This window comes from Centropristis striata, chromosome 8 (assembly GCF_030273125.1).
Source record: "Centropristis striata isolate RG_2023a ecotype Rhode Island chromosome 8, C.striata_1.0, whole genome shotgun sequence".
Lineage (NCBI taxonomy): Eukaryota > Metazoa > Chordata > Actinopteri > Perciformes > Serranidae > Centropristis > Centropristis striata.
The window spans coordinates 22347085-22373551 of NC_081524.1; the positions used below are offsets into that span (position 1 = coordinate 22347085).

Genomic DNA, 26467 nt, shown 5'->3' on the forward strand with positions numbered 1-26467 from the left:
TGTCGATATATGTACGTTATATTCATGTGAATATGTATGATATTTCTAGTGTGGAAGTGAAATTTGTAGTATTATGGTGGTGCAAATAGGAGAGGTCAGGCAGGTCAATGAAAATGTTAGGATCCATTGTCAGGGGAGCACGACTGTGAAACGTTGTGGACATGCAGCGAGTAGATGCAGGGCAGTGTGTTTCTGGAGCAAAGTGGAGGTCAGGAGGTGCGTTTGACCTGTCAGGAGGCTGGATGAAAGGTCACCACTCTGTCTGGATCGCTGCCAGATGCTACTGAGGTCTCTGGACCAAAGTATTGGATGGACGGGTGGATAAACCTATTCTGTTACGAGAGGAAATTAAATCAATAACAATCATATAAAATGTCAAATCTCTATATACATTTCCGTTAATATGAACATCCAGTGTTATAATACTCTGGATATTATGGCCCCTGATGTACAAATTGTGTGCAATATTATATTTAAACTTGTACCACACAGTTACACTATACACAGTTTGATACATGTTCGAACTACTGTATGGCACCAAGTTGCATGTATATAATAACATATACTATTTCTGATTATTTAGAATGGTGTGAAAATTACTTTCTAGGGTCCTTATAGCTGATATTTTGTCCCATTATTATTGTTATTATTATTATATATTTAACAAGTTTTATTCCATGACTTATATTGAGAGTGGGGGTGTTTCTGGCACAAAAAAGGCACAAAAAAAGGGGTCAAGATGTCAAAACTCCAGTAACACTTGCATTTATGCAACTACCTCAATTTAATGTGTTTGTAATGTGTTTCATGTTGACCCTGATGAAGGCCTCAAGCCGAAACATGATGGTTTTTTAAATTAAAGTTGTTTTTTATACTACAAGTGTTGTTCTAAACGCTTCTAAACTTTTCAAGTGACTTTTTAGAAGTGAAAAGTTCTAACCCTTCTCTGAAACGTAGACCTTAAACAGACCCAACAACACATTATATAATTGCATTAATATATTCCTTATCAGTTCTTTAAGGTGAGGTTGTATTTTATCAATTTTGTAAAATCTATGGAAGGAGATTAGGGCTAGTTAGGGAGGAGAAAACAATGTTAAGAGAAGGACTTTTTTTTTTCATTATGGAGTTGGAGAAAAAAAGTAAAAATGATGAGAATAAAGTGAACTTTTTGTGTTGGGTAAAGGTGTATAAAGTTGTAAATATCTCCACAGATTGATTGTTCCTGTGTTACTAAGTCATCAGAGAAAGTTTGTTTCTATCCAAACAGTTACTGCAGGCTACAACCTGTGCAATAACCACAATATTTAAGGGTGTAATCGTACTAAAATCCCCAAAGAGATAAATTAATTACTCTTTGGGAAAATCTGCTTTTATGTCATTTATGTGAGTTTTTTAGACATATTGAGGAAAATTAGGTTGTAGCTTGCAGTCTACTTTACTTTGCTTTACAAACTCAAAAAGTGACTTTATTCTCAAAGTGCATAATGATGTTTTTTTCCCCCTCCTCTAATAATTTTTCTCCTACCTGGCCCTAATCCTCTTTCATAAAAAATCTTGGTTTGTTTATTTCTTGAACATATGTTCATATGTTAAATGAACATATGACTATTGACAGAAATATTTTATGGCCTATTTATATTAATTACCTGTGATGTTTATCTCATACATTTATTAGATCTGGTTTAGCACAATGCAGAGTTCAAACACTATGCTTTTCAACAGTTGGTAGCATTAAATAATACATAGAAAATCTTTTTTCGTGAAGCCAGATCTGGCTCTCAGGCTGCGATTTGTCCATCACTTTTAAACACATCCTCAGGTTCATGTAGTTTGGAAGTATCAGTTCTCAGCTTTCTGTTTGACCAAATGAAACCAGACCACTGTGACAAACTGCATCCTGCTTCTTAGAATGACTACATTTAATGAAGCCCTGCACTTATTTTATCTGTATTTAAGGAAGACTTTTTAAGATGTGCCAGCAGTCACATAAGAATGAATAAAATGATGCATTTAACTTCAAAATGAAACATTTATTCATAGAAAACACCAGTTTACAGTTTGATCATCAGAAAAGTGCTGAAAAGAACAACAACAAAAAACAAAAGTCAAACAGAAAAACTTGTTAAATGAAACTTACTACACTGACAGGGAAGGAGGAGGAGCTCCCATTGCCCAGCAATGTTTCCTGTCACACTGAATTTAAACTCTGTTAGTTCTCACACAAACTATAATTAAAGCTAAAGGGACTGCAAGTGTCACAGACCGACCGCCATATACTGTAAAATGTTGGCCGTGTCTGGTGGCTTTGTAGATTTAAGTCGGCACTTTGGCACCGAACCAACCTGCCTGATGGCTGAGGGTTCCTAACACAATGCCCCACAGCTACTAAATCTGATTACAGAGCAGACCACGATGGAGGTCTGCTGGTCTGGAGATAAAACTGAATATCTTAGGGGGTTCAAAGTGCTTCACATAACTCAAGATAACCAAACGTCCTCATGAGTCATTTGAAAAGACTCAACAGCATTTTCTTCATTCCAAAACAGTCCAATTTGAATGTATTTTTTGTCATATGCTTATTAGAAATATGTTTTTAAAACCGGTGTAAACAAAGTAAGATCTTCTGTTAAGGTTTGTAGTGGTTGCTGACATGTTTGAATGAACTCTACATGCAAGTCCAAGTGTATTTCTGTGTGTAGTAGTCTCTGCAAAGCCCCGTCGTCCTCTTCACATGACGGGGTAGCTGGCGAGGTTGGCGATCCCGCAGAGGTTGTCGCGATTACGTGCCATCATGATGTAACCCTTTTTGCCCCAGGTCTCTCCCCAGCTGTCAGAGAGAGAAAAAAGACAGAAAAAGAAAGACACAAGTGAGTTGTTGATCATCGCCAGGAGTCAGAAGGCATTTCAGCTCGTCAGTTTGTCACCAGAGAAGCATCAAATCAGCACGACACTAACAAACAACTTTGGCGTTTCATTTTGGCGGCCTCATGAGCCACCTGATGCCGTTCAGACAGGTGATGTGCCCCACCTGTTCTTGACGATCCAGAATTTCTTCCCCTTGGTGTTCACTCCGAAGCCCACTGCCAGCACGGCGTGATTGATGTCGTCTTTGTTACAGTTGCGGTCGTAGTAGATACCTGGGCACACGACGGAGAGGGAGAGGGAGTGAGGACACATTCTGAGCTGGAAGTGCATTAGTGGACCTACAAATATGTAATATCGTCACACTGTTAAGATAATCGGGTAAGTCATTTTTTGTCAAACTCGTTTTTTTTGCCTAAATCATCTCCTCGTGACGCCGGCCACCTATGGTAAAATCACCTACATCCTCAGTTGATCAGATCATGTGATTTTACCCCTTTAAGATCATCACTTCTTTGACAATTTGCCACATTCATAGACATCAGATAAGAACCCAGCAAAGAAGAGCTAGAGGGAGATTGTTTAGTTATCAGTTTAGTTTATCACTGTTTTATTGTTGACACTAATATTGGTAACACTTTACTCTAAGGTGTCTACATAAGAGTGACATGAGCGTGTCATAAACTTGACATGGGATGCGTCATGAACATTAATGACACTTTGAAGTAACATTAATGCTCATGATACTTGTCATGTCATGTTTCTGACAGGCTTGTGTGACTGTAGACACCTTCAAAATAAAGTGTTACCACATCTTGCTTAAGTCACTAAGGCACGTTCAAAAAATTGCCTAAGTCATTTATTTCTCTTAAGTTACATAATTGACACACAGTGTTATTACTATGCCAATAGCCATCCTTTGTTACATCCTTTTTGAGTGAAATGATCAATAAATATCATATGTTACACTTTTGGTGAAGTTTTTTGTGTTTCATGCAAAACTTGAAAAAATTAGTTAGGCGATTATTTTAACAGGGTGGTGATATCTTGTTTTATTTTGCAACATGAAAGTCTAAATTCAGTTTTAATTCCGTTTCTTCACACTGTTATGAAGAAAATTCTGGTGCAGAAATTCTGAATGAAACTAAAAGCATTTTAAAGTCACAATTCTTAATATTTACATGAAATAAAGTATATTGTGATGCTTTCTATAAGCTGCATTTTCTTTTTAACAACCTTCAATGTATTATTATTATATTGATACATTATCCCCCTATATAATGTTTTTTATCGGTAGTGGCAGCGTCCACCATTCCTGCTTTTTACGGTTTCTTTTGTTGAGAGCTAACAATGATCATCCATCAAAATTGCTTCTTCAAAAAAGGACAATGTTTGACAACATTTTAGTCATTTTTTTGGATGAGTTTGAAATCTGTCAGGGAGTGATGAAAGAAGAAGCAGTAGCAGCCACAGTGATCTGTTAGCTGAAGAGCTGCAGGCGACAGGCTGCACACCTCCAACTCCTCACTCCTTTCTGCTTCAGTGAGGAAAACTAAACGCGTAGTGATCAGCATTAAAATCACATCCCAGTTTCAATTATTACTGACCCTTCTTAATTAAAAGAACACAAGCTACTCAAAGAGTGCTCACTGTGGCCTTGCTGTTACCATTAGTGTCACCATTCATCCTTTGAGTTCTTAAAAATGTACAAGAAAACTTTCCATTAGTAAATGATTTTGTCTGAAATTAAATTCCAGGAGACAAACAATAAGTAAGAAAAGGACATTCAGTTAAGAATACCATGAATGTGGGTGTTTCCTGCCAGGATGAGGTGGAACCCCATTAAATATTAAAAATCAGAGCAGAATATAGTGCAGTTATAATGACATACATCTTAAAAAAAGAAAATCTGCATAACTGACTAAAACTGAAGAAATGCATTTAAAAAAGGACTAAAGCTTGTAAAAACACCTGCACAATTTTCCACAGCACACTTCTTAAAAGCTCTTCCAAAAATATGTTTATAATGTTACATCATGACCCATCACTTCTTGTTGCTGAAAAGGAGCATGTTGTGTGAAGCACTTTGTTTCTACTTCAGTCACTATTTGCATAAAGTAATACTTTATGATTTACTATCTGTCAACAGCCGTCTGAGCATCTTACTGACCTTTCTGGTAGAACTGGAAGGTGGACAGTGTGGCATCGATGCCCACAGAGACCGGACCCGCTTTAAACAGCGCGACAGCCAGCGCATGCTCGTCTCCCACTGGGACCTCCTTGAAGCCTTTGCACATGGCTGCCATGCCTGATGAATTGTAGAGGCACTGCTGGTCCTGAACACAAGACAAAGGAGGAGGACAAATCCTGAAAATGTTTGTTTCAGACTTCTGTATTCTCTGTAGCAAAGCTGAAAGCTGAAAGAAGCTTGCATGCATGTTTGCAACTCCAAATAGCAGCCCTTGAAAGATAATGTTGCACCTGTACACAGTCAGGGTTACAGACCTGAGAGCAGAAGTTTATAGAAAAGGAAAACAAGGGTTTCTAAACAACATAGACAAATGTCAAGAAAGATGATCAATCAAATCGTAATTTTTCAAGAGATGGTCCCATGTACGGGTGTAACGACACATCGATGTATTAATTCAATAATCAACAATCCAAAAGCATCTATGCAAAGTGAATATGTTGATACATGTGGTCATCTTTAAAATAATCCTATATTTTAAATATAAATATATATATTTTTTGTATTTTTATTGAATAAATTGTTTGTCATTTGTCTGGAAGAACTCAGTAATATAATTGTTCAAATCATATTTTAATTGCCTTTTTGTGATTCAATATAAATGTAACAGATTGTGTTATATGGTCATATGATATTGTCGTATTGATCACAGGTCGGTGAGATGGATAGAAGAGCACTGTGGGAGACTATGATATCAGCAAATATCAATATAATCAATATTATTTCATATTGTGAATAAAGCTGTGATTTCCAACCCTATGGTCCCTGGATGGTCCCACATTTGGGAATTAATTTTGGAATATTGTTTGGACAAAAACAAGCAATTTGATAACATGGGAAATTGGGAAATTATGGAAAAAATTATATTTTTCCTCTTATCTATTGATTTATGTACTAAAAAAAAAAAAAAGTTAGATAAATTGATAATGGAATGACTTGCAGGCCTGTGCACCGAACCTTGCAATTTTAATGTCACATGCACATTTCATATGACGTGTCTGATCACAGCCTCAGTACAATCTCCAAACAACAGGAAGACTGCAGCCATTAATCATTAACAAGCAGTTGCACTTCCTCTTGTACATGACTAAACAAGAAACTTTATAAGACAACACTGTTTCTGCTGAATCACCTCCATGCAGTTATTGCTGCTGTTGATTAAAGGTCAAAATGGGAAATAAAGGGTATTATTTTTTCTTAATGATAAGCAGAGTGTGACATCCTGGCAGCTAAATGAGGAACAGCTGACCTCTCAGGTTTCAGTCTGTGTCTGCAGCTCTGTTGCTGTAAACAGCTGATTTTTAGAAGTTGTCCTCATTTAAAGTTCTTGCAAAACTGCTGGGTATTTAGTATCATTTAAAACCAGCATGATAAAGGGATACGTCAGCATTTTGAGCAGCCACTTAGCTTGGCTTAGCATCACATGAAGACTGGAAACAGAGGGAAATCTAGACAAGATGTAGCCTAACTTGTTTTTGAAGTGGAGTATGGAAATAAATCACAAACCTATGCAGTATTATGTTTGAAAGTGCCTTAGCTTGCTAGATAGCTACAAAATGTCTTGCTTTCAACCACTGCTGTAACTAGCCTATGACAATCACAGTCGCATTCGGCTGAAAGTCACCAGATAACCCGGTCACACGTTAATCCGTAACACTGTCTTTCTGTGTCTTTAGAAATCAGATAAAATGCTTTCAATTTCACTTGCTTGTTCTGGCACGTCGCCACATAATAGCTATCTACTATGCTCACTTTGTACTATAGAAATAAAGCTGGGGAAGAAAAAATTGACGGAAGGTAAAGAAATGTATTGGTTGTCAAGAACTCCATGGCAACATATAACTCCCAAGGCATCATGGGAACTGTAGTTCCAAAACTTACAGTATGATTAGCCCCCAAATATACGTAAGACACATAATAATAGGAGTAAACAAACTCTCTTGATGTGAAATTATTTCATGTTTCACATCAATATATACTTTTTTTGTCCTGGGGCCCACAGTGTCAGATTTTGAAAACTTCTGCTGAGCATTGAGACTAGTTCTACTGGTTGTGGTTTGTGGCTGCAGAACAGGACGTCACATCAACAACAATGATGGAAAAGTGTCACACGTGACGGGAAAGAGAAATGAGACATTCAACATTGTGGTGGACCTCAGTTCCTGTGGATGCCTGAGCACATGTGACTATGAAGATGACTAAAGGTTTGTATGGCATCACTTTTTGATCTGATATGAGCAGCATTGAGTCTTTGTTACCTGTCCGACGTATGGGTAGGCCGCCTCAGAGTCGATGCCTCCGTTATCCACCACATACTGGAAGGCTTTGGTCATGTATCCTCCTCCACAGCCGTCGTTCTCTGTGACGCAGTCCACCAGATTCTGGGGACTGAGGTCCATCAGATTACCCGTCGTCTTGGCCAGCTGGCCCTCAAGGGCCCCGGCCGAACTGAAGGCCCAACAGGAGCCACAGGAACCCTGTCAGGAGCGGATCAAATAAAAGGAGAGTGAGGGTTTTAGCTTGATGATACAGTATCTTCTCTGATTACAGTCATAGGAACCTAAGCAGACAGCTAGAGGGAAATAATAAACAGGAAATCAATGAAAAACGAAAGAGAAATTGTTCTGCGAGTACAAATAAATACGTGCATTGAAAGTATTGTAGCCAGTCCGAAATTGTTTTAAATCACAGAATTAAAAAATAAATATATTAAAACAATTAATCAATGAATCAATTTGTAGAACAGAAAATAAATCAGCAACTGGTAAAACTTTTACTGGCAAAAAACTGAATATCTATGAATTGTTTGTTAATGAAAAAAGCAATCTAAAGACAGCACCTGGGGCTTAATTAAATTATTGCTTTTTGTTCAGTATTTTGTTTCTGCATTTTTCTGTATTTTTTAATTGTAGCCCACATTCATAATAAAATCAGCATATTAACACCACGACAGTATCTCAGCAGCCTGAGGGGAAACATGAAAAACAAAAGCTTGTGTCTTCTCCTGTCTGTCCACTGGGAGGCATACTTTGACAAATCTCATTCAAAACACATTTCTGTCTGTTGGATCAAACAATGTCACAATGTTGAACAGACACTTTGAGTGATGCTCAGAGGAGGAGGAGTGTGTACATATCACACAGTGAGCTGGACTGAGACGTCCCACACATCAACAATAACGTGTCTGAGACACAGAGACACAGATGTTGTGATGTAAGCAGAAGTCAGCAATTATAAACATAATCTACATTCGAGATAATATATATGCCAAATAAATAAATATAAAATATATATATAATTTATGTCAATGTTAATACAAATACATTAATAAATGAATTAAATTGATTAAATTAGTTCTAACAAATTTGCGAAAGCTAATACTGATATTGTTGGACATACACACAGACTAAGTGCTGGTATATTAAATATTTTCAAGATAACATAATACAACTTTATAACATAATAAAAAGATCTAACATTCTTATATGTGTGTGTGTGTGTGTGTGTGTGTGTGTGTATAGACATACACACAGTTTGTGTTGATATATTAAATATTTTTTAAGATTATAAAATATTTATCAATGTTGGAATCAATCCTTCTATATCTATATCTATATCTATATATCTATATATATATCTATATAAAGATATATATATATATATATAAATATTATTTGTTCATTCTCTTATCTTTGAAGGCCTACATGGCATTATGAGACATGAACACAAATATTGTGTTATATGTTATTTTAAACATGTTTTTTTATTTAACAAGCAGTGGTAATTTTAACCTGAGCAGCATATGGGTTGGTGAAAAAGTACAAGTACAGTACTTGAATAAATGTACTTAGTCACATTTCACCACTGATGATAGGTACACCTACATCCCACTGACTCACCTAAAGTTTAATATAATCTGGCCCAAACCCATATTGCAGTACAGTCCTGACAGCAGCTATTTGAGTTTCATAAAAAAAAAAAATCTCATTTCACATCTGACTAGAATAGATTTATAAAATGCAGATATTAAACCTGTGTTCCTCTTTAAAGAGCAGGATGTGGGTCCTGTGCTGCAGCACAGAGCTGCCATGTTCACGCTCTCTCAGTCATGAAGTAGTAAAACACCTTCAGAGTCGTCTGACTATAAATTCTCGCCCCGCTTCCAGTTAAAACACCTCTGCTGCTGCTCCTCGGGGAAAAACACTCTGCTGCTCCGAGTCGCTCCAATTAAAAAGTTTGTAAATGTGTAATGGCATCATTTCACTGGAGGATGCTCTGAATGTGGCTTTGAGCTGTGGAATGACTGAAATTTGCCTCAAACAAACAAAACATCTGAACACAATTCAGTCTCTCTAAAGGAGCGGAGGAGGAAGCAGCAGGGCTGTTAGTATGCAGAGAGCGAAGTCACACTGCTGCATAATTCATGAACAACAGAAAGCAGAGCAGCAGCTCAATAAATCCTGTTTATGGCTGCAGTTTGATGTTCAGCCCCCAGAGGGCGACAGCGTCCTCCACATAAACTGACATTGCCTTTACAACTATTATTATCTTTTATCATTTGAATTATTGGAAACAAAACCCCTTAAACCTTTAAAATAATCTACTATTATTTTTGGAGTACATTTAGAATAAAAAAAAAAATCTTTTTGTTTTGCATATTATTATATATTTTCTATCTATTCACACTGAAATACTACAAGAAAGCACCTTAAAGCATTATGTAATTGAAAGAAAAAAAGCTTGTTAAATCTAAAATCTATTCTTCAAAAATGTTTGTAGTTCTCATCTTTTTGTGTGTGCATGGTAATACATAAAATAAAATAATATATATAATAATAAATAATTTCCAGACTCACAATGCATCATTTAGAGTAAACTAATTTACAAACATGCGCATTTGCATCCCTTTTTTTTTTTTTTTTACAAAAAAAATAAAATGAAAATGTCATTTTTGGTTTGCAGAAAAGACTAAACTTAGACCTAAGAAAATAATCAAAATAAAAAACAAAACAAAACAGCAAATGATAAATGACTTTGAAGTACTCGAGGCTCTGTGGGGTTAATATTTAATTTCCAGTTTCAGCTCTGATGTTCATTTAATAACATCACATCATTCTGCTGCTCGTGTGCCTGCTAGCAGAAAGCACAGATGTACACCATATTTCCATCTACTTCCTGTTCTGCTCAACCCTAGTTTACATAAAGAAGTCCCGGCTGTCAGATCAACTCATAATGACTAATTACATTTAATAACTAAACCCATTCTTTTGTTTGTCAGCACTAAAAAAAACAATACAGGCTGTTTCTACTGGAAAATATACCGCAGTGGGATTTTATAACTATACATAATTATTTTAATATTTGCACAACAGATTTCGATCCTAAATGCTTAAATAAATATTGTATAGCTTAGTAATATTATATAATATATATATAATATATATATATAATTTAAAACGTACATTCATATATTCCCGGTTGATGTCATTAGTTTTACTTCTGCCTGCAACAGCCACATTTCCCCACAGAAATCAACGAAGTGTTGTGTTTCCTTCTCAGCATTTTGCCTTGAAACAGCCTTGGGAAATTCTTACTGAGTTTCCCCAAAGCCTTGAAACAAACATCATCACATGCATAAACCCAACAGAACTTCTATAAATTACCGTTTTCTCTTTCAGTGAACTAGTGACGGTAATGAAGCAAGAAATATTATAACTTCCTATATTGTGTGGCTGAACCTGTTTTGAGACTTAAGAACTGTGACACATTAGTTTCAGTCTGAGTTCAACGTCCTCATGCCACAGGTCTGTTCTTATCACTGTGCTTACTGAGGTGGAATGTTTTGATCATGTGATGCCGTTATGATTGGTTTGGATCTCCCCTTTAATTCCTGAAAGTCCAGTTTCTCCCACACAGTGTGTTGCTGGTGCCAGCATTGTAAACAAGACACAACCTACATGTTCTTCCACCTGCCTGAACTCTAAATAATTCTACTTTCATTTTACCTGCCTGCAGGTTTCAAACAGGAGAAGAGTCTACCTGTATGATTTTACTGTAATCATGGGTGCATTCATGAACACATTTCTGTTTGTGGTAGTTTCTTTGAATATTTCTTCCATTTATTGAGATGGTACCAGTAAAAGTATTAATGAGGCAGTTTAGTTTGAACTTCTAGTACTTGTTGATTTCCATCCTTGAGGTCTTTTTTTCATTTCGTAAAACTGAAACATACTCTACAAAACGCTTCAGATAATCATACTTTTGTGTTACTGTGGGGCCAGGTCTTCTTCGCCTTTCTTTCAGGTGCACAAAGCTGCAATGGGCTCGTTAGCTACTGCTTTAATGGTTAGCAAGAACCACAGTAGTAGTGGGTCTTTTTACCTGCAACCATAAGCAGCAACAACAGGCCCATTCTATTGTCAGAAACCACCTTGGACGAGCCGTTTTATGGAAGATTTTGACATGCCATAGTAGGAAAATAATATATCTAAATAAATACATGACTGATTACTGGATTCCATTTAGCTGCTCAGGCTGTTCTCACTGACTGTTTGTAGTTTTACGTAAGTGATACACTCAAATTTATGGGTAACAGACTATATCGTGATCCGAGACACTCAGCTTATTATGTCAGGGAAATTCGCTGAAAAATGTACCTGAAACATTATTAACAGTTAATGCATGGTTTTCTAGCAAGTTACACCTTACTTTTCATGGGAAATCAAAATTTGAACTCTCCCCCAGAGTTCGCTTGTATCAAAATTGGAACAAAACAGGAAATCAGAGGACATGAGTCAGAGTTACACAAAAATGATCACGCATGAACATGCAAGGTAGAAAAAGGAGGTCACAAAGTGATTTCTCTTCAGAGTTGTTGTTATCATTAGATTTGTCTGTCACCTTTTACACGTGTATCTGTTTTTGAAACCTTTCATTAACATCCCACACAAGGCTATAATTCGAATCTACATTGTTGTCAAGTGTTTTTCTTCAAAGACTTTCTACAGCAATTACAACGCATATAAAATGATTATTGTTAGGCGGCGACCAGCTATAATGGCTGTTGTAATTTACGTGAGTAAAGCAGGAAGCAGGAAGTGAGGCGACGTAACGACCAAGAACGACTTTGACCCAGGAGACCAGTGTCCGTGTCTTTGTTAACCCAAAAGTTAAAGCTCTTATTTCATTAACCTGTAAATGAACCTATGTAAATATGCAGTTATTTTAAACCAATTCCTTTTATTTTCTAACCATAACTGAGTAGCTTTGCTTAAACTTAAGAAGTTTTCACAACGTTAACAACAAGTTTTCGATTTTTCCTGCCACAACAGAACAGTCATATTTTGTACAACATCATACATGAGAATACATTGAGTGGCTTTAGTTTCAGAGCCCTGGTCCACTGTGACACTGTCATGACTTACAGGGATACTTGAATATAATGGAGACATTGTTGGAGTTACTAATGACATCTGTGCTTTTCCTAAGTCAGAATGCCTGCTGTGAAAAAGGCTTCATAACAACCTAGAGTTGAGATTTCTGCTTCATCAGAAGTGATTTTAATAGTATCTTTTAAGAGGAGTCGCCAAAGATAAGGTGAAACTGATCAGTTTGACAATTGGTGTTTAAAATACATTGTTGAGCAGGATTTCAGCCCCAGAAGGCTGCCAAAAAACAACCCAAACAATTAGTGCAGTTTCTACAAAACATATAAGGGTTGAACTCTGACCTGGTTCTTCACTGGAGTCACCATGTTCTTCTTGCGGTAGTCGAGAGTTTTGGGAAGCTTCGTGACCTTGTCGTCCAGAGCCATGGTGAAGCTACGATCGCGGTTCTCTGGAATCTGCAGGCCGGTCATCTTCTCGGACACTTCCTCTGACGTCTGCATTAACACAGAAGAGACACAGTTAATATTTCACATCAGGATTCAGGATTCTGACGCTGTTATTCAGATACTTAAAACCAGAGTGTAACTGCAGGTTGAGTTTCTTCATCAAAAACATTACAACAAACTAAGAGTTCATAACTAGGGTTACAGGTTGCACCGCTCCCACAATAGATAGTATGAAACGTCCCTCAGTTCCTGGAATAATCTTGTAAGATATAAATGTTTTGAGACAGGAACAAGAGGAGAGAGGCAGAGAGGATTTATTTTTAGACTGAAGACAAGAACGAGTAAAGGGAGATACGGGAAGGGGGAGGATTTGATTCAGCAGGGTGACGGAGGATGAAAAGTATTTCATGAAGAGATCGGTTTAACAGTTTACTCCAATGTGAAATGTCAGTTTTCTGAGCTGTACAAATGTTAGAAAGTGACACAGGAAGGGCATTAAAGGGCACATAAAAACTACAACATTCACTTAACAATGACATTAAAGAAGAAGAAGAAGATGAGGAAGCTATAAAGAGCAATGAAATATGTGACTGCTGTGCTGTTTACCGGCTGTCACAATGAGCTGGTTATACAATATCAAGTAATTATTTTTTTTTAAATCCAGCTATTTATTATGATCAGAAATCTTGAGTGCTTCCATCACAGCTCAGTGTGCAAGCAGAGAGATCATTAACTGGAGAAATACAGACCATCTGTTAATTTCTTTCATTTCACTTAAGTGCTTCCAGTCAAAATTAAAATGGAAACACATCCGTCATTCTATTTTGCTTTCCACCCGGTTTTGATGTACTGCTTGTTAGAGCCGGCATCTTGATGCAAAAACACCCATCAGTCATGACCCGCGCTGACACTCCTGCTACTGACTACAGCTGATTTAAGAACACCAAACCCATTTTGTTTCACCTCGCTGGGCTGCAGCATGCATGAGTGAAGCAAACAACAGAGGTGACAGCAGATAAAAGCCTGAGCTGCTGAAGGAGAATATGAATCTCTGACACGTAGTAGGAGCTGGTTTTTTAGAGACTTTTACTCCAAACAGGATTGTCGTTAATGAATGCACTTAGCAGGCAGATCAATTGTCACTCTCTGCAGTTGGTAATGGCAGCTGTATCTCAGACTGCAGCTGGAAAGGGGTCAATGCTGATTGAGCTCCTAGAGCCGCAACAATTAGCCAATTGAAAAAAAAGAAAAGACAATTAATTGGGAGCAATTTTCATAATCAAATAATTGATCGTCATTCTTTAAGCAGAAATATAAACATTTGATGGTTGCAGCTTTTAAAATGAAGGGCTCTTTGTGGTACACAGTGAATTTCTCTGGTCCTGGACTTTCCATCAGACAAAACAAGATATTCAAAGTTGTAGCCATGTGCTCAGGGAAACTACAACAGTTATTTTTCACTATAACAGTCAAAATAGGCATATTAAGCAATAATTAAAAGAATTGTTAGCTGCACTAGAATGTGTGATTTAAGATCAGATCCTGATGTGAATGGCAAACACATGATGCAGTTCATTGCCATAACAGTTGTTGTTTTTTTCCTTCATTAACCTGAGACAACTGGCTGGTGTTGGCACCACAGCAGCTGGGCTGAGCCACTGATATCATGGATAAAATATGATAAATTAGTGACCTGATTTTATTTGGTATAATGTGGTGAAAACAGATCTTTGTCATTGGATACTTGCACTCCTTAAACTACATATTTATGTCTTTAAAGATCATCCTTATGTCAAACTAGCTGATGGCTTAATTTGGTCAGGAACATATCAGACTATACATTGAACATCAACCAATCATAGTTTATGGCTTTTTACTTTACATGTAGGTTTGCAAAGGGGTGGGAAATTTACGGTAATCATCACGCCGGACACGGGCGGGAACTCTCTCACTAGTCCATTTTACAGCCTCTCGTCATTATAACAATAATAATGAAAAAAAGAAAAAGAAAAATGAGTCCTAGGTGAGAGGAGAGAGGAGTTTCCACTGGTGGAAATATTTTATGTTTCCACTGTTCACATTTCAGACAGCAGCTGGCAGCTGTAGAATACAGTACCAAAACTAATGACTTATAGCCTATTTACCATAATTAAAACCTAAATTAGCTTTTGTCCATGTGATTTCAGTTGATAAGTGTGACTGATATACCTTTATTTGCCTAAACCTTAATACGACCTCCTAAATCAAATTAGAAAAAGTCAAATTGGCAAAAGTGGGTCTTCAGCCTTCTGAAAATGAACTTTTCTGAATTACTGGCTGAGGATAAGAAAGATAAAGCGACCGTGAAAACAGATCTCTGTCATTGGACACTTGCACTACTTAAACTATATATTTATGTCTTTAAAGATCATCCTTATGTCAAACTAGCTGATGCCTTAATTTGGTCAGGAACATATCAGACTATACATTGAACATCAACCAATCATAGTTTATGGTTTACGGTAAATTTCCAGAATTAAATGTCATCACGCCGGACACGGGCGGGAACTCTCTCACTAGTCCATTTTACAGCCTCTAGTCATGTTTTTCAGTGCTCTTGCAGACTGTAAATTATGTTAATAAGCAAAACTGCTGGTTAGCTTGTTGGAGAGCATCTGAAGCTAACGGTAGTGACGTTAGTCATGCGGCCGTGCTGTAGTTTGCTAAAGGATAATATTAGCATTTAACCTCTGTTGGCTGCATTAACACTTCAAACATCATAAAAGTGGTTATTTATGAAGATTATGCTGTTGAACAAAGAGCGTCAGCATCAGAAACGTGTGTTTGTCACAGCGCTTATTTTCTGCAATGATCCAAAATCCAATGCAAAAATCCCATAGTCGAATTCTCAGTAGACCCCATGGAGATGCTAAATTCCAGGTTGGCCTACAGTATGCAGTAAGCAGTGTGCTATGCGCATGTGATTGAGGAATAGCATAGATTATTCCCGATTATTCAAGTTTATTCCCATAAATTCCAGTTAATTCCCATAGATTCCTATGCATGGAAAGTTCTCAAATCTACTTGCACGACATGCACAGTTGATTAGTAACAGACTTCTGGCAGCAGAAATGTCAAAACCTTGGTATCAGTAGCATCTCAGAGCAGGTTACAGATGGCTGCACAAGGGAAGGCAAAATAATTATCACAAACTAGTCTGTCTGTCAAGGTCTAGTGAAGAGTCCCGTAGACAGAGTTGATTGTATTCCACTATGAAACCCTACATGACATAAAGAAAAAAACTAAATATGGCCTAAAGCTTGTGGCACCGCCTCAGACTCACCATGTCGCCCAGGTGGTTCATCCCCAGCTCGTAGGGGTGGATGCCCAGTGCCGCCTCCTCGTTGTGGGCTTCAATCATACGCATGTTCTTCTCCCAGATGGCCCTGCGAATCCCCTCTTCATCCTGAGACAAACAAGGGCATGTGTCACTTTGAGTTAAAACAGAAACTGCACATGGACAATAAAAGTCTGCCAACATTAGGAGAAGGCTTTAGAACATTGTATGGATTTTGGGGCATCCAGTCCCTCAATAGGGTCACAGTAATGCCTTCACCAGCCATTTCTTTTCATCTGAACAGGGTCATAACATATGCAGATTCTTCAAACACCTTTTGCCACCTTTTGTGTGGATGTCTAATAATGTATGATGGTAAATGAAGAATTTATTGCTTTAATTGACTACAGTGTGAGTCAGAGACAGAGAAATGTGGAAAATAATAAAGAGCTGTTCCCGTCCTTGTTCCCAGTGTTTGGAACTATGGAGCCTCACTGTTTCTATTTTACTACCTGCATAAGTATCAGCACAATTCACACTTGTCAAACACTTGTCTGCACTATTTTTTTGTTTTTTCACAATGTAGTGTAGGCACTGCTGGCATGGCTACACGTGCAGCTTTCTCAATCAACGGAGCAAACACAATTTATTGCTTCAATCACCTACATTCATATTCAACACAGAGCATCCATATAAAAAGGTGGCATGTTTTCTTTTTAAGTTTTGCTTCCTTTCCTTTCCTCCTGTGTGAACACCTGACAGCTCAAAAGAAATTAATCTGGGCAAATAGGGCAGATTTACATTTTAATTAGCAAGGAAAGGAAGCTTGTCTGTGTAACAACCCAATTTCATTAATTAGGCTAATTAAACCAGTGCACATTCATAACAATCTTCCCTAGTACGGCTTCGACGGCAACATAACTGTCCAATGCAATTGTAATTTGCCCTAAAATATTGCTTTCTCCTTTATTTCTTTTAGAACATTTGCATCACCACTATATGTGTCTATTATGTGTGAACAAATAGACTGATTTGCCCTTCCTCTGTCTCAATTTGGGAATAAGATAGAGCCAAGTGCTTGGTTGGTTACCTAAAAAAACATCCATGCTCTGCTTAGTATTCGTGGTCTTAACAACCATTAGCATAACTATAATCATTATTTCTATCTTGATATCCATTCCAGTAATGGAAAATGCAAATGATGTGAGGAGACTTTGATTCTATTACAGTGATGTTAGTTCAAGGAGGGTGAATTAGAGGAACTGTTGGAGGAATACTGATTGAAATCACCACGAGAGAGAAAGAGCTGCACTGTGTTTTCTGCTGAGTACACAGGAATGTAAATAATACACTGCATAATGAGCATACATCTAAATAAATGCATGCATTTACACGTGGATGCAGATAAAAAACCCAACATAAAACAAACACGATCATGATCCTGTACATGAACACCAGAACATGCAGCACTGTAGATAAACTGATTGCATGCATCTGTACACACACAGGCACACACACAAACACACTCCACAGCCGTAGAGTGGTGACCTCTAGCCAGAGGTGAAGAGTGGAGGGATAACAGATGCTCAGTGAGCGCTTAAGAAGTAAATCTGGAGTCTATACTCTTTTCCTTCTCTGCAGCCAGGAGCTAGAGCAAAATAACAATATTATGAAAAAAAAAGAAAAAGAAAAATGAGTCCTAGGTGAGAGGAGAGAGGAGTTTCCACTGGTGGAAATATTTTATGTTTCCACTGTTCACATTTGAAACAGCAGCTGACAGCTGTTCAATACAGTACCAAAACTAATGACTTAAATTGATCATAATTAAAACCTAAATAAGCTTTTGTCCATGTGATTTCAGTTGATAAGTGTGATTGAAATACCTTTATTTGCCTAAACCTTAATACGACCTCCTAAATCAAATTAAAAAAAGTCAATTTGGCAAAAGTGGGTCTGCAGCCTTTTGAAAATTAACTTTTCTGAATTACTGGCTGAGGATAAGAAAGATAAAGCGACTGTAAATTCTCATTGTGCATGTCCTGCTTTACTTTTCGTTCTCTGTTCTCTAACTCCATCTGTCTTGTTTCTCCGGGCCAAAACAAGGAAGTAGAGCAACCAGTGCTGGCCTCACATTTCTTGTTTTCCAGTCGACACTGTACAGCGGAAGAATGTGTGTGTGTGTGTGTGTGTGTGTGTTGTGTTGTGGGTAAATTCTACACATCTGTCAGCACTGAGTCTTGTTTTGACAGAGAGGATGTTTCTTTTGTACTGTCAGAAGTTAACAATATAGCAGGCATGTTTTTCTTCTGCATCAAACTCAAAATACTCTTAAAAGTAGAGACCGGCTTTCTTATCACAAATGGTTGTTGAGAGGTACAAGATTGACAGCATGGCTTTTCAGACTGAAGGTAACAGAGCTGTGGGGATTTCAAACTGCACAATCCAATGTGGGCTAACCCTGAATTTGGCCCGGCTTCGAAGCCTTGAGTTTCCAGGGTTATCCCTTGAAAATTAACTAAACATGGGCAACATTAGTTATATATTTCAACTGATCTAACCCAGGGCTAGTAGAATTGCATTGTAGCTCTAGGCTTAGGTTAACCCTGGCCCTTATTCTTATCCCAGGGCTGCAGGATCAAAACGAATGACTTAGCATAACAGCTTAGGGCAAATAATATGCAGTGCTAAAAGCCCTAGTTTATATGTCTGAAGTTATGACTATACTTGTCTTTTTTATTTCTTTATTTCCACAATTCATTCATTTTTCTTTTCTCACCATATTGTTAGAGATGTAAAGAAACTGTCCTCTGGCAAAATATAATCCCAGCAGTTTACTACATCCTAAATTTAGGTTTGTTGTTGGGGGTGCCCTCTCGTGGCTGTAGTAGTTACGAAGGAGAGAGTGTAAAAGCAAAAGATAAGTAGTATAAAGAACAACAAAGTCTGTTTATGGTAGGTTGGAGGGGTGGTTGATGAGTCAAATAAACACAGGAGATTTCTGTTTATGTCTTGTGTGAAATCAACTTTGTTATTTGAGGTTACGGAACATAACTTCTTGTTGTTACCTGTGCATAGCTACATTACAGTCTACGTCACGTTTACTGTCACCAGTAGTAACGTAACATGTAGTTAGGTTCATTTATTTGACTTTCTCAACCATTTTTTTCTATTTTCTTTATTATTTGTAATGCATTTTTCCCCTTAACTTTGTACAAGTAGTTTTGTTGCCTAAACCTAATGAAACTGTGAACATTTCTCAACATTAGTCATGTTTTAAAACATGTTTTTGTTTCTTTGTGGTATGAGGATGAGTAGGTAGATTTTACAGTCAGCAATAAACTGTCCACCTCCATTCAATCATCCTCGAAAGCAAAAAGTCATTCACCAGAGTCTACTTAAGGGTCCAAAACAATAAAGCCAGCCAAATGGAGATCTGGTAAGTTACTCAAAACGTCTATGAGGAGGATCTACTCTGCTTAATGTTCTTTTAACAGAGCTACATCCTACCAAATAAATATCCACCAGACTGGCTACAGCAGAGACAGGCCAGATGAGAGAGAGGAGACTAACACTGAACTGACTGGCCGTTAAATTGAGTCAGCTGTTGACAGACAGTGAGTCAAACACAAAGAGGTCCACATGTTGAGCAATTTACTGAAGCACAAAAAGAGATATGGAGAGGGAGGGAAGAGGGAACACAAACCCTGAAGACGAAAGAAGAGCTACATAGATCTCTACAATGGTAAAGACAGACAGCTAACACAGTAAAGTCACTGACACTTCCAAAAGAAATTTTCTGATAAGACGTTCAGTTACCTCAACTGCACTGCACTCTTTCTCTAGAACAACTGAGACTCCAGCAATAATGAAAATTTGACATCCTTTCCCATTAATGTCAGTCTAATCTCTTCCTCTGTCACTCTACTGCTCCCGCTGTCTCGGTCCTTACATTTGATCGACCCTTCGTGAGCTTGGTGCAGTCCTTGAGGAATTTTGCAACTCTGCAGCTGTGAGTATTTTGCAGACGGAGTCAGATTTGTACGTCAGGTTTTGTAAACTTTCTTTCCTTTAAAGGACAATTTGGTCTTAACAAATCTCATCCTGACCTCAGATGTGGACTGCAGTCTGTTAATAAAATACGAGGCTTCAACACTAAGGGTACACAGAGTCATTGAAGTATGCAGTTAATAAATGTTTTGTTTCTGTTTCTGAACTTTCCTTTTTCCTGTCAGGCCTAAAGTGTTGCAATCATGTTTCCTTCAAGTGAGGCAAAAACCCAAAGCAAGTCATAACAGACTGCAAGGGAGTCCAGTGACTGCCGATGTCCCTCTTAAAAACTTTCTTTGAAACAAAACTGTGGTTAGGGACTGGTTTGGTTTAGGCACAATGGTTAGAGAAAGATCACCTCGTCGGACGAATGGCATGACACCACCATAAAACCAACATTGTTGTTAGAGGAGACTGCCCTCCCACGGGTTGCTTGTACAAGCAGCTTATTGCAACCCATATCTCAATTTATTTTGATACAATGACCACCTGAAGGACGTCAGGTGACCAAGTATAAAGAGCAACAAAGCCTGCATAAGGATAAGTAAAACAAACACAGGACTTTGACCCAAGAGATGTTGAACCAAAAGTCTTACATAAGTTATCTTATGTAACATACTTAACTTGCACACTAACATATGTTAACCTAAGTTACATAATAAATACTAATATTAATATTAACCTAATCTGATGATCTTTCCCTAAACCTAACCAAGTAGTTTTGGTGCCTAAACCAAACCAAACCAAACTGCGACCATTTCATGTTAACCACTTGTTTAAATTGTGTTTAGGTGTCAGGTTATGTTGATGTCCTGCCAGTCAGGGGCACGCATTTAGGAAACACTGCTGTGGGTTGTTGTTATAGACTGTACAATATGTTGACATAGCCACTTTGGATTATTGACAGAGCTTTTAAGGCAAATTTTGGCTGTGACCATCTTGGTTTTTGGAGCCAGAAGTGACAATATCTGAACTGATGTGACTAAGAACCCAAGGACCCGCCATGGCAGCGACTTGTCATCACAAGGTAGCCACGCCCGAAAGCATACCCTGCTTTATTTTCTATTTTACTCTAAATGGGACCATAATTTAGTAATTTAACAGAACGCTGTATTGAAAAAGAGTGAGACCATAAACTCATTAAAAGAATGTTTACTGAGGTAATAAATCAAGTGAAAGGTAGGCTCATTTTCCACTAGACTTTGATACAATTGGACTCCTTTTTGCAGCCAGTGGAATCGCCCCCTGCTGGTCATTAGAAATAATGCAGATTTAAGAGACTTCCTCAATGGCTTCACGTTTCAGGTGACATGAGATAGTAGGAACAAGCAACCTATTGCTCATATGGGTTGTAGGACTTGTTGTGTAACAGAGAAGTCAGTTTTGAGAAGTGGAATCATGCTGGTTTTAGATATTGGTATGGTGGTGATGTACAAATAGTTATTTATAGGATAAAGTGCTAGTTAACAGTAGGGGAAGTTTGGGAAACATTTAATGCAGAGTACACGCTGGCAGAGACTTACCAGGCCATTGTATTCTCTCCTGTGTGTGATCTTCCACTCGTCCCACTGTCTGTCTAGAGTGGCTTCATCCATGAAGCTCAGAGCTGAGGCTGCCAGCAGCAACACACACACACACTGCAACATCCTGAAAGAAGAACAAACAAAACCTCATGTTTCATATACATCAAATCAGGGCTCACATACACATTAAACCTGTATTAGTTGAATTATGTTTCCATGAGGAGTACGAATGGAAACCGATAGTTATTAAAAGCATATAAAAAGGAATGTTTGAGTGTACATTTCTGTTTTTACTGGTCACATGATCTGCTCAATTCAACTCCTGTGGCAGGAAAGACAGTGATCAAGCTAGTTTGTATTTTTGAGGAAACCACTCAACTGCTGACACATGATAAAAACCTGCATCCTGTCCAGAGACATACACCAGATAACTGCTGCATGAGAGCTGCTCTCCATATAAATTAAAGTCTGGGTAAAAAACTGAACTCTTTCCTTTAGTGTTCTGCTTTTTTTTGTTGTTGTCACAAACATGATCACATTTGGAGATAATGGACATTGTCTGTCAGCAGCTTCATACCGATAAGAACCAGTATAAAAGCCAAAACCAGTGAGCTTTGGGAAATAAATCATTGTGTTAGAACAAAGATTTAAACACTTTATCAGTGCATTTTCAGCAACAGACAAAGTCTGAACGCTGCTTTTGCTTCTCTGTGCTCTCTTGCCATCTGTCATTCATCAGCGTCTCCCTGTTTCTCTGTTGTTTTATTGCATCCTGCTTCTAATCTGCATTTATCTTCAGTGTTTCCAGGAAAGGCTGCTGACCTGTTAAGTCTAACTAAACTAACAGCAGATAACAAAAGCTTTCCTTTAACTTTGAGACCTGGTGAACTGAGCTGCCTTACACTGTCTGCTTCCTACACACATTGATTATATTCAGTCTGACTCCAGCCTTGAGTGATTTGATGGAAATGCCTTGATTTAAATAGTGGGGGTTTCATGAACTATGCAAATAATTTACAGTTAATCCGAAAAAATATGCGCACTGTGTTCTGTCTCTGTATGAGTCACGAGAACTCTCCTTTGGTACTTTCTTTATGTTTTAGAAATAAAGTAATGCTTTGCACCATTAATCAATACTTTGAATAATATGTGTTCTTATGTTTCTGTCTGTATTTTTCCGTGCTACATTAACTCTGCAGAGGTCGAAACAGATCCCAGTTAAAGCTGCAGCTCTGACTTCCAAAAGTCTTTCTATTAAAGGTGCAAATGGGTCAAATCATTGTCTAATCCTAATCCTATTAACACTAATTACTTTCTTAGCTGGCAAAAATATGTATGAATTCATCAGAGCCTAAATTCAAACAGAAGGAATCTTAAAAGTCAAAGTCTTTACTAGGAAATCAGTGCCTGTAATGAAGTGAACTCGGCTCCATTGTAGTTCAGTTACACAGCTTGGTTTCAGTTTAGTGTAAAACAAGATTCTTTACAAACTCTAAAACTAACCCTGTTCAAGAGAAAGAATACACAAAACTGAAAGTAAAACTCAGTAAATGATATAATCTTTACCTTAAAGTCCAAAAGTCAGGGTTTGAAGTTCTGTGAGTGCGACACCGTCTCTTCTGCTGTAGAAGTAGGTCAGTGTGTGAGTTTTTTATACCAGTTGGACTTTGAGGAAGCACAATAGCAGCTCCAGGTTTGGGGAGGAGTTTCTTTTTTTCTTTTTTTCCCCGGCCGGGGAATAACATCTGGTTTCATGCAAATAGCAAGATCCCTAAAACAGATGATGTCAGGTGTCGGATTACACCATGTCTGAAAACCTTACAGAGGCTTGCAGTGAACTCAGCAGCGCCCTGCTGCATTCTGTGGTGCTGCTTAAAAATTAAAGAAGGCTCTTTGGACTTTTAATAAAGATGGCCTATTGAACTATATTCTTATCCTAATATCACCAGAAATATTTATCAGACCGCTGTAAAATATGAAGAAGTGCTTAGTTCTTGGCTTTAATGTTCACAAATCAATATGATATGAGAGAGAAAAGACTTTGAAGTATACTGTAGTCTGTTTTTAAGTCTACTTTCTGTATTTGATGTAAATGGACAGATGGACATTGACACACTTTCATTTTATCGTTTTTCATAACTCACTCACTCAGTTTTCCCAAACCTAATGTGAAGGTGCAAACATGTCCAGTCATGTTATTTTAGAGCAGAAGAATTGCTTCTTTTCGAAATGAAATGATTTCCAACCAGAAATGGTGAAAAAAGTGTTAAAAAGTCTATTTGTAATTCTTGAAAGATCCTCTTGTCCTCTGCAGGGATAATGTCTCCAACATATTCTGTGTGCATGCATACTGCTCATTTGTTTTCAGCCAGTTCTTTTTACACCTGGCTGTGTAATTACTGCCTGACTGATGTTCTCTGGCATCTTTTGTATTGAAGAACAGGTTCATTTATTCCTGACAATGGACACCTACTATGTAGTTCCAGCTAAACTATCTGTTCGCCATTCCTAATCAATGTGCTGGCTGGTGGTAACCATAGCAACAGGGATACAGTCAAGGCCTCAGTTAACAATTTACTGCAATTATTTACTGTCAGTGGCTCTGAGTCTGAACACAGCATGAGGAGACAAAAGCTGCAAGAAGTACACTACCCCTCTGAACACATGAATAAACTTTACCCTCACATCCCATTTACTATTTAACTCACTATGGTTGTGATGGTGTGACTCAGATGATAATACGGTCACCCACTGATCGGAAGGTCGGTGGTTGGATACCTGACCTTGGGAGTCTACATGTCAAAGTATCCTTGGGTAAGATATTGAACCCCAAATTGCTCCTGATGCTGCATTCATCTGTGTGTGAATGAACAGTCTGTAGTGTAAAAGCAATTTCAGTGGTCGCTAAGACTAGAAAAGTGCTTCACAGGTGCAGTCCATATTAGCCTGCATGCTCGATTTCATTTCGAACCTGCAAGCAGTCTGAAAACTATGGCCGTTTCTTAGCCCTGTTTTAGGGATCCAATCACAGAGCGGGGAGGGACGGCAAGACGATGACGTGTACTACTCGGCAGACGGAAGCTTGTAGTTTTGTAGTTTTCTTACGAATCCAACAAGGCTGTTTGACATGACATCTCTTTAGCTGTAGACGCCATTTTAAATAGTTAAATAGAAAGTTAATTTTAAAAGAAGAACAACATTTGACTTTAAACTCCTGTTTCACCACCAAGAAGGATGTTTTAGCCTTGCTTCCGACCTACAGACTAGCCCCGCTACCGCTCGCTGCAGTAACGCCTGTGATCTCGCTACGAGCCGGGGGACAGCGGAGCCGCCCAGAGACCCGCAGCAGCTCGTCTGTTGCCCATAAAATCTGTGGATGTGTGTGGCTGAATGACATGACACACACACACACACACACACACACACACCAACACTGCTGGTAGACTTTGAGCAGCCAGAGTCAGAACATGCTGCAGAAAAACATTGCAGAAGCAGAATTGAGCATTTTAGTCTCAAAGTAGAGATGGGCTCAGTCCATATACCATTTATCAATCAGACTGCAGCTTAAACATCTTGTTTCATTAGTTAGTGTAAGTCTTGATATTGATTTGGGGAAAATGATGCCTTAATAGCTCACTAGTCTTGTTGTTTAACATAATATCAAATAACATTTTCTGTTCCTCAACCATGTGCAATGTTATTCATTTTAAATCTTACTAGCATAACTTTAGCTTTCTGGCTAAGAGCTGAGCCAAAGCCTGCTGAGCAGGCTAGAAATATCAGTAACACTTTACAGTAGGGAACACACATTCAACATTAATTTGTTGCTTATTTTTATGCAAATAAGTAACATTTTGCCCCTAATTAGTCATTATTAAGTAGTTATTAATACCTTATTCTGCATGGCCTTATTATACAACCAGTAAGCCGTTAACTAACTGGGGATTTCCACCGGGCGCATTACAGCCGCGGAACGGCTCCACCTTTCTCTGACGTGAAAAATCTGTTGATCTGACCATCTATCCTTATAAAGACAATATTCATTCATTCATTACCATTAACCGCTTATCCGCAATCGGGGGCTGGAGCCTATCCCAGCTGTCATTGGGCAAGAGGCAGGGTACACCCTGGACAGGTCGCCAGACTATCGCAGGGCTAACACATAGAGACAGACAATCACACTCTCATTCACACCTATGGGCAATTTAGAGTCACCAATTAAACCTAAGTGCATGTTTTTGGACTGTGGGAGGAAGCCGGAGAGTTATGATCTTAATATGCTTTACTTTGTATGGACTTTATAAGTCTCTTTATTGCGGTGAATGAAACCATGGAAATGGCAAATAGCCACCTTCTCCAGACCTTTGGCGTGACTGGTGGCTCCTTTTGGATGATTGGATTAGGAATGGTAGATTGTAATGTCAATCATTACTCTACAAAGTAGTACCAGTGACCCACAAAGTTACCGAGATATCTCCTGTTGTCAGGTTGTAGCTATGGTTGGTCCTATTTACTGGAGTAGTGAACGTACGGTTACGTTGTAACCTTAGTTCTCAGAGTGAAGTGACTATGTCTCTACTCTGTTACATATTTCATATTTAGATGTACGGGGTAGAAAAAAGTAGTCAGATTGT

General features: G+C 38.1%; 1 protein-coding gene across 1 annotated transcript; it reads right to left on the reverse strand.

The window, feature by feature from the left end:
* Nucleotides 1–2018: 2018 nt before the first annotated feature.
* On the reverse strand, nt 2019–23497 carry ctsk (cathepsin K). The gene is made up of 8 exons (XM_059338948.1): nt 23400–23497; nt 21834–21957; nt 16270–16392; nt 12843–12995; nt 7372–7590; nt 5036–5201; nt 3032–3140; nt 2019–2830 (listed from the first exon to the last, which is right to left on the reverse strand). Exons 2-8 carry the CDS (start codon nt 21954–21956, stop codon nt 2731–2733), a joined length of 993 nt encoding a protein of 330 aa, XP_059194931.1. The 5' UTR covers nt 21957; nt 23400–23497; the 3' UTR covers nt 2019–2730.
* Nucleotides 23498–26467: the final 2970 nt, after the last annotated feature.